The following is a 9,620-nucleotide window of genomic DNA, read 5'->3' as shown; positions in this document are numbered from 1 at the left end:
CAACGTTTCCTTAAAAGGTTGATTAAACCGTATCAATGCAATGAGTCAAAATTGAGAGACAGACCTTTGGGTAAAAAGTTCCCCATAATCATTTTATTTCACTGAAGTTGTAACAACTTTTGCAACCGTAACATAAAAGGGGAAGAAAAAAAAAGTTGCTACGCACTTAGAACCACATGCGCCTTCTTTCTGTTTTACACTGCATATTTATTAGGAGATCAGTTTCTTGCTTTTATTTTACACCTCCAGAGTCCTGACATCTTCCCTGCACAGTTTCCTCTGAGCCCATCGAACGAAGCCCGGGTCGTGGTTGTCGGCATCATCGTGTTCATTGGTGCATAGAAATTCAGTGATCCCTCATTCCACACAGACTAGTTTATAAATTACAGTCGACCCACTCTCACGGTCTTTGCAGGTGGAGTTAAGTTGATGAAGACTCATCAACCCTGGAAGGCATGGAGCTCCTCTTCACTGAATCCAATCTGCTTTAACAGCCTGAGAAATGAACAGAGAATGAGACTTTACTCTGTGGACTACAGCGTTAAAAAGTTCTCCTTCATGTCCTGTAAAGAGTTCAGTGTGTCACGGCGTGGGGTGAACATTATTCGCCATCACGTACCCCAGTGTGAGCTCGGTGAAGGCCGTGGGGCCGCACACGCACACGTAACATTTGGACCCGTCTGGCCTGATCAGGAGTTCCTTCAGCAAAGACTCGTCCACCCGACCTCTCCTCCCCGTCCAGCCCTCCCCGGGCTCGGACAGGACGTACTCCACCTGAAACCTGACACACAGCGACCCACGTAAAACAGATCAGTTTGAGCCAAAAAGGGACACAAACAGTCGATGTGTTCGGGGGGAAAAAGCGTGGCTGTGTTACCGTTCATTATCAGCCACCAGTTCATCCAGTTCACGGCGCCACAGAATGTCCTCCTTCTGACGGTTAAAAAACAGCAGCTGGGTTTTTCTGGGAACACACAAACAATGTGGAGGACGGTCGGGCACAGCTTTGGATTTATTATCAGTGACGCAAAAGGTTTATTGGAAAAGACGAGGACAGTTTATATGCTTCCATACAGAATGGACATGGGCCTTGTGAGGTTGTCCTGTGGTGTCAGGAGCCTTTGGGTCCTATGGGTTGAGGAGAGGGGCCTCTGTGGATCATCCCACTGATACTTGATCAGTTTGGGATCTTGGTTCTTCATATTTTTTTGCTTTTTTTTGTTGTTCCTAAAGTGTTTTGTGTGTGTGTGTCTGTGTCAGGCTGCATCCTACTGGGGATGGCTGTTGCCAAGTGTCATTGTCATTGCTATGGGGTGGGGATGGGGGCGGCACCAGGAATTTTGGGGCCCATGAAAAAAACAAACAAACAAACAAAAAAAACAATTAAAAACAACAAATAAAATGACTACATGATATGTTTGAAATATGGTCATAACAAAGTAACAGAACCAGTAACGAAATAAAAAGTTAGGACCAAACCATTTCATGCAGAATCACGGGGGTGTTTGGTCAATATTATTTACCTTTTGATTAGTGGAACTTTTACTAGAAAATTATGTGAAAATACCAATATATTTTATTATTATATATTTTTTTAAAAATCATATATATTATTATATATTTTTTATGATGATGGTTTAATAATTTTATCTTTTGGGATCGTGTCAGTCACAGGCCCTCAGCTGATCGGTGTATACAGCTCTTTACCAGAGGGAACTGACCATCACGAACAACACGTCAGAACTCCTGGTCGTTCTCACCTGATGGTGTCAACATCCTGAAGCGCCACACGAATGAGACGCGCCATCGGCGTGAACCCTGTGCCTGCTGCTAATAGGTAGAGGTCGGTGACATCACTAAGGGGGCGGAGACTGAAGGTTCCCTCTGGACCGCTGACAGATATATGGTCGCCTAGGACAGTAAACATTAACAGCTCACACAGTGCTCAGGGTGGTTTCTGTTTAAATATATAATATCAATATCAGGTGCTACTTTTATTGTCAGTGACAATCTCTGTACGGTTACGGTTACATGTTAAATATTAAATATTGGCCGTACATTTGGAAAATATGGAGACTTGTATCGCGGCCTGGTTGTGACTTACCGATGTGCAGGCTGTTGAGATGTGGGGTGAAAACTCCATCTGCGTAGACTTTAATCATGAGGTAGAGGTCTGAGTCCTGTGAGGACTTCTGGGGGGACGCTGCCAGATTCTGTTCCACTGGAGTGTACGGTCGTACTACCTCAGTATCTGGGTAAAGATACAAAAAACAATAAACATTTGAAAGTATTATGAAGTATTTGTCTCAGTCCTATTCTGTGAATGTATTATAAACTCAGCGATTTGAGGGTGATCTTCTCTGCACCTGTGCTGATATGATCCCTTGACGTATACACAGAGAAATGCTTCATTACAATTGTGACGACCCCTGTTGTGGGCGTCTAACTGTGGAAATGACGTATGGTGGGTGTGTCTCACTACCTGTGTTTCCCTGAGTGACTGATTGACACCTGATGTGAAGCACCTGGGCCAGGTGTTCTGCAGCTACTTAAGCCCTGCCTCCGATGGTCTCATTCTCTGCTCTGCTCCCTGCTCTGACCCAACTCACAGCCAGCGTCTATGCTTTTGTTTTTCATTACAACACTCACACACATTACATTTACCCAGGCATCCACATCCTCACTACTGATTCCACTGACTTTAACTGGTTTAACTTGTTATGTTTTGGGTATTCGATTATTTGCTGTTAAATAAAGTACTGGTAAATTCGCTCCCGCTCTTGTCCCTCCCATGTGCTTTGTTGTAACCCCTGAGCCGGATTGTAACACAATGAAGACCTGTACATGGACAATTTCTCTCACTCTAAGCTCCGTTAGCTTCCTACAGCAAAACCCTCTCTCCTAAACGTGCGAGACATAACAGTGTGTAGATCAGCGTCAGGAGCGAAACTGGCTCCAACTTTATGGAGTTAAAACCTCACAAACCACAAAACGTGTTTCACTTGCAGTCAACGATTCATCATCATTATTTTTTTTTTTTTGCAAATAAGAAATGTATCAAACGCTGCAGAAAAAAATTGGCATTTGTTTGTGGATCTGCAAAGTGGAAAATTAGAGCCAAAAGTCACATGACAGTTGTAAGATGTAGAATTGTGTTTTGTACTTGAAAGATATTTTTTGTACTTTAAAGATTTAAGTTTGTACCTGAAGGAAAGAGGATGGAGGAGAATGAGAAGTAGATGAGGTGAAGATGAAGAGAAGTACATGGGGAAGGAAGAAGAGTGAGGATTGTCAGAAGAGGGTCAATGTTATTCTCTTCACCTGTCGTCATAATGTTATGCCTGATCGGTGTATGCTATCATCGTGCTTAATGAGAATGAATGATCTTAAAGTAGCATCTATGGCCTGAAGAGCTGAACAACATGAACAGACAGGTGGTAAAATTAGGTTTGTCCAGGTGGATGTTAAGTCGGAGGCATCAGTGTCTTGTCTGAGTTCATTCCTTTGGCTGATGTGGACATTAAACAGAGACTCGCTGAGCGTCTGCCCTGCACGGCCGCTCACCTTCGATCAGAGCTCTGAGGTAGACGTGTTTCCCAACAGGAACGTGCATGACAGTCCCACGTGACATCTGCAGTCTGAACACGTAGGTGTTGTGGTTCACCTCGGTTTTAGACACCAGCACACAATCCCGGTAGAAGAGAGCTGCAAAGAAAACATCAGTGATCTGGGCTCATTATTTACATTTGTCTTGGGCAGTTAAACTAATTAGTGCGACACTGCGATTACATCACCAGCCTGATGAGTTCTCCGTTCTTGGATCTCACCTCTGTCTTTTTTGCGTAGAAATGTGTTGTGGGATTCCAGTGGTTGACCGAGGCTCGTCCACTTCTCTCTCGCCTGCTTGCGTATGCTGACCTGGATCTTACCCACAGAGGAGGCAGTGTGGACTGTGGACGACGGAGACGGGTTAAACATAAGAACAATAAGAGACGACGTAGTTCAGCTGATACTTGGCTGACGTTTATCTTACCGGCTATGTTTCCCTCGACTTCATCGGCGAGGCCTGAACGAGGATGAAAAATTATTAGGATATGAATAAGCACTTGAACAGCATAGCAGTTCAAATAAATCTATAATTTAATAATGTAATATTTGACCTGCAGCCTCTGGAATATCTGACATCCTGATGAAAAATAGATTTATATTTTTACACAACCATAATGATTACTCATATTTATATACATTTTTAATATTACTGTCTAAGTATAGTTGCTGTAGCTATTGACTATCTTGTCTAAATGGAACTGAGTAAAGGGTTAGGACTGAGTAACTTCCTCATACCCCCTTTTCAAATATATGGAAACAATTTTTGATTCATTTATTTGTTCTGGTTTTACACTATTTTGTTCTTCTTTTTCGTCTATTTAGTTTTTTAAATTTGTTTTTATAACTTACATGTTGGAAATAAAGATTATCAATCAATCAATCAAACTTGGAGCATTTTATAAAATATACACCTCACACTCCTCGACTATGAGGAACCCAGAGTTTATTCTGGAAGACACTTCCTAGACCCTAGATAAGAACCTAAAACAATAAAGACTAAACTAAATATGTAACATCTCTGTATGTTTTACTTAATCTCTGCAAAAGACAGAAAAAAAATCTAATTTAAAAAATTTGTAATGTTACTCACGTAAATGTATCATGTAGGACATTTTTCCCAGGAGCACCTCCAGTCGTAGGACGCCCCCCTGGAGGTCAGCGACGGTACAGCCCGAGCTGGGGATCTGACAGAAAAACAATATGCACAAATGTGTCATCTTCTACCACGGAGTTTTCATTTGAAATTCATATTAAATATGTTTGATGAATACAGGAGGAAGAAGGTGCAGCCAAGTCCCCTCATGTGTTACCGAACATGTGTTTTTATTTACGAGTGGTTACCTTTCTTTTGGTATAAACCACCAGATTAACGGTCACATCAGTCTGGAACCAGTCGTACCTGCACCAAGAACAGACAGAAAATAATTAGGCCGTTGCAAGAAATTCTTAAACCTTAACGTGCGAGTGTATTAAGATTAGTTTTATACCGAGGTCGAGAGTCTTTGTCTGGCGGAGGAGCCACTGAAGCAGGAGGAGCGAAGCCGGACGGTGGAGGAGGGATGATTGCTGAGAGGAAGAGCAGACAAAAGAAACTGACTACATGTACTTTACAAAACCAAACAATTTTATGTATATATATATATTTTAATTTCCCCCATAAAATATACACATTAAGATGAAGCCAACATATTTTAGTTCAGCCCTTAACTCCTTCAGAGCGTTTCACACAGAGCGCCACACTAGACCTGTCAATCTAAACTTCCTGTACACAGTAGGCCCCGCCCCTTTAGCTTTTTTACTGTTTGAATTAATGTTGCATCCTTTTACGCAACTGCGCTTCACCCTGTTGTTTACCCAACAAAATGGCGCTAATGACCCAAAATGCACTTGGTCTTTGTGAGTGTGACGTCACCTGATAAAGACCGATAACACTGGTGACTTTTAAGTGGTTCCAACTGAGTGGTTCTTCTACAATTAACAGTTTTATGTTTCTGCGTTACAGAAATTATGATAATCATGCGATGATCAGTAAATCAGTGTCCGTTTTAAAATATGTGTGTGTACCTTTAATGGCCGCAGGGACTTTAGTGGCCATTCTGCCCACCAGGCACTCTTTCAGCATGGACTCGTAGTTCACCCAGCGATGGACCTGCACACAAACGCACATGTTACCGTAGCAACACACGTTAACTCATTTAAGACATTCGTTCACACACTGAAGAGTTAAAGAACGTCATCTACAACTAATCTACAACTAATAAAAAAGCGCAGACAAAAATGCACGTTCAAGTCCTTCTTTGTTTCTATGGGGCCTGTTGAACTTTTCAGAACATGTTCTATTCACTGATTAGAGACGCACACTTTTGCAAATTCAGAACATTCTGTACCTAAAGTGGATTATTTTTTCATGTCTAGAAACCTGTTGTCTGAGTTGTTGCCTTCAGTGCGGCTTCAGTTACAAGCAAACCTCCAGCTCATGAGCAGCAGGGATGTTGCATGAAATTATCGTATTGACACAAAACTAATGTGAATTTATTTAATGTTCAGGAACCATTACTAAACTTTTAGTATAGAAATTTTTATCACAATAAACTACAGCTACATTTTGAACCGAATAATTACAACGTCTTGAAGGGCTCATTTATGACAGCCAACATTAAAAGGTACAAATGGTAGAGGTGTAGTCTTGTTCTTTAAGCTTTACAGCGTGAAACGATTCCACACCTGGTCAAAGAGGTCGGTGCCATCTATTCCCGCTGCCTTCATCAGCTCCTCTTCGCCGCCAGGGTGGTAGTCCATGTAGGGCGTCACGTTGTAAACCATGCCTGGAAGCAACAAGAAACGCAGACTTTTACGTGCTGTACGCTGTGTTACTGCTAATGACTCATACCAGCACAGGCACGCATATCATATGATAGCCAGTGAAGCAGATCATTGCATAAACAAAGCAGGATCCTTGGTTTATAATGACGAACAATTGTGTTCCAGCTGTCCAACAGCAGAAGATCATGCAGGTACGAGGATCGTGTAACATGTAAGGTACAAGCATGAGCCTCCTTGGTTGCAGCGCCCCTCTCTTAAGTCCGCTGCATTCAAACTTCAAGCACCATTAAAGCTGACATGGAGTGCCCTCCACTTCTAACCAAATAACAGAGAACTGTGTGTTTCTCTGTAGGACCAAGCAGACCCCCCTGTTCGTGGCTGCCTCACCTCGTATGCAGGTCCAGCAGTCACTTCTTGTGTTGTGCTTCTGCAGCTCTTCCTGGGTAACCTCGATCAGACGCCCCCTGAGACCGGTCAGATCTTTTCCACTCTTGGAAAACCGGATCCAGTCCATCAGGCTGTGGCCAGGCTTCAGCGACACCTTATCAGACACAGAAATAACAGAAAAACACAAGAAATAAGCTCATTTGCTCCAGGAATGAGAGCGGGACAGGACTCAAACGGAGTCACCCTGTGTCTGTGCGGCAACAAAAACTTTGTTAGCGTATCCTTGGACAACTTTAAACGCACTAGTTTTTGACTGAGGTTCAGTCTACATGTTTATGTGTATATATATGTATTTAGACTAAGACTTTAATGATCTACCGGGGAAATTACATGGTCATAAAAGCTTAGTTCAAAGATAAAAATGATCTAACTGTCCATACTGTATATACCTGTATGTATATTAATACTATCATTACACTTGTAAAATACTTAATTACTTGATAAATGAGTAATAACTTGTTCAATAGGCATAGCTTCTTCCCTATTATTAGGTTAATTTTGGACTTTTTCTGGTTCGACGCCTAACTGTGTAGCAGTATGTACCTGAATCATATGCGGTATGACAATAAAGGTAACACTAATCTAGTAATAATAATAATAACGATAATAACAATAATAATGTGAGCTGTGTAACGACTTGTGCGGGTGTTACCTTGTTCCTCCCGGACTGACCGGACGAACCGACCCGCTGTTGGGAGCTCGGTGCTGGGAAGGACTGGGTCGGAACGTTCAGCATGTTGACACTTCGGAAACAGCCCCAGTTTCTTAAAAAACCTATTCAAGTCAACGACAGTTTAACAAAAAAACAAAAAAAAAAACAAAGACACACGGTGTCACAGCGGCTGCATTGGGCCACTGGAACAAGCTCCTTCCTTGTTGTGACACATCTCTTTCAAAACCCCATGTTAAGTAATGCCGCTTTGCTACGAGGCTAAGCTAAAGCTAGGCTAACTAGACGTTACCTAGTGTATAGTATATAAGTATAAAACGTCACGCCGACATTTGGAAAAAAAACGACTATATTTCCTGCGTGTATCGAAAATATTTAACAAAGAAACGCAATGGTAGTTCGAAAGAGAGGGGTTGATAGCCAAGAATCGCCTGCCGTCACCGACTAAAGACTACAATTAGTGTCGCACACTCTGACGTCAACATCAACAAACGGTGTCATCAATTTGCGACGGTTAGTGCACTCATCGAACGATGGCAGAATTCAAGGCAAGTAACAATTATTTGTGAAGTAACAAAGACTTTTCTCATATTCATTGGTTAGACATTTCACAAACTTTAATAAAAATAAAATAAAAACATTAATTACACAATTAATAAAGCCAGCATTACGCGTCTGTCACTTCACAAGCCCATGTAACGTGTTGTCTACAGGCTCATTATGGCATCATTAATATTGCAAATACTAAGAAGGGAAAACTGCCGATCGCGCACCTGAAATTATACTGCCCAAAAAAGCAGTAAAGGAGGAACCACTCCGTGTCTGACTGGATTCACTTTCACTGTCATCATCATCATCATCATCATCATCGTCGTCGTCTTCCTCCTCTTCCTCGTCTGGATGTCTCCGATCTGACATTTTTATAAATAATAATTAAGTATACTGTAATAAAGTATACTTCTGGCTTCCATCGTGGCAGTTTGCTGAAGCGTTCTTGTTTGAGAGAGTAATCTGATAAGAGGATTCCCTCTGATTTCAAAATAAAAGCCGGCAAGTCACTACCTGTAGATAGATTACCCTGGGTTTTTACAGGCTTTTACAGTTTCACAAGACTTTTGTTTGTCCGTTATTAGCACTGCTGCTGATCTTCTTTCTTGGACATGAGAAAGACTGTGATACATCTTTTTATACCAACTCATCCCTGTGTTACTTCACGTAACTACTTCAGAGTTTGTCTTGATATTCAGGAATGCCAAGAATGTATATGCAGCATTTCAACTTTCGATTAACGCTAGTTGTTTGTACTTTTAGTACCTTTAACATATTTAGTTTCTACATAGTATCTCTTGTCTTATCTTAACTTATTTCATTCAAAGCTCCAATGGAAATGCAGCATTCACTGCCACATGTACTTCATCGCACCCTCCTGTAGATGGCAGCAAAAGCAAACAATAGTCACTCAATAGCCAATAACATGTTTCTCGTCTTAATGTGTGTGATATCTTCTTACTGACACAAACAAACACTGCTTTACTTCTACATTTCTATACACATGAGCATCTGAAAGTGTGCCCATTCTGTCCATGTCTGTTCTTACCTGTGTATTTTTAGAGGCTGTTTCTGTACTTTAGGAGCCAGATTTGTAATATTAAGCTATATAAATAATAATCTTTTGATTTACACTTGCCTTGTCTTCTACCCTACCTGTCTCTCATTCCCCTTCTTCTTTGGCACTCCCCCATCTCTCTTCCGATCTCCCACTAGAACCAGCTGAGGGGCGGATAATTACAATTCCAAAACCATTTGCCAGATCATTACCAGCTAATCCCGTGTTTGGTCTGATGAGTCACGCGCCTCATTTGCCACGGTGCAGAACAGCCTGGGGGCCTTTCACAAACACTGGCCAAGGACCTCTGGCCTGCCCCGTGGGGCCACCAGCCTGCTGGGGTAGGGGTTGAGCTGACGTACAAATAGGGATCCCGGGAGACTGGAAATAGGAGTGTTAAGTGTAAATCTCAACAAGATTTTTAATTATTGTCTGGCCATGCATTTGCCTGTAAGGGATGTTTGT

The 9,620-nt window shown here is 41.9% G+C and overlaps 1 protein-coding gene across 1 annotated transcript; it reads right to left on the bottom strand.

Annotated features, from left to right (window-relative positions):
* Window positions 1-65: 65 nt before the first annotated feature.
* Window positions 66-8,482, bottom strand: LOC125017095 (cytochrome b5 reductase 4). The gene is made up of 16 exons (XM_047599961.1): window positions 8,323-8,482; window positions 7,532-7,653; window positions 6,820-6,973; window positions 6,334-6,434; window positions 5,674-5,758; window positions 5,097-5,175; window positions 4,951-5,008; window positions 4,700-4,793; window positions 4,034-4,066; window positions 3,828-3,950; window positions 3,565-3,705; window positions 2,105-2,251; window positions 1,761-1,911; window positions 878-964; window positions 620-781; window positions 66-495 (listed from the first exon to the last, which is right to left on the bottom strand). Exons 1-16 carry the CDS (start codon window positions 8,465-8,467, stop codon window positions 441-443), a joined length of 1,737 nt encoding a protein of 578 aa, XP_047455917.1. The 5' UTR covers window positions 8,468-8,482; the 3' UTR covers window positions 66-440.
* Between the last annotated feature and the right edge of the window lie 1,138 nt (window positions 8,483-9,620).

Source organism: Mugil cephalus, chromosome 11 (genome assembly GCF_022458985.1).
Source record: "Mugil cephalus isolate CIBA_MC_2020 chromosome 11, CIBA_Mcephalus_1.1, whole genome shotgun sequence".
In the NCBI taxonomy this organism is placed as follows: domain Eukaryota; kingdom Metazoa; phylum Chordata; class Actinopteri; order Mugiliformes; family Mugilidae; genus Mugil; species Mugil cephalus.
This window is presented reverse-complemented; position numbering and strand designations above follow the sequence as displayed.

Bases quoted from the DNA above. Each gene is read 5' to 3' on its own strand.
- LOC125017095 (XM_047599961.1), bottom strand. From the start codon at position 8,467: ATGTCAGATCGGAGACATCCAGACGAGGAAGAGGAGGAAGACGACGAC. The intron at 6,974-7,531 runs GTAACACCCGCA...GTGTCTGATAAG, and splicing joins GTCAGTCCGGGAGGAACAAG to GTGTCGCTGAAGCCTGGCCA. The intron at 5,176-5,673 runs GTACACACACAT...TCTTCCTCTCAG, and splicing joins AGTCCCTGCGGCCATTAAAG to CAATCATCCCTCCTCCACCG.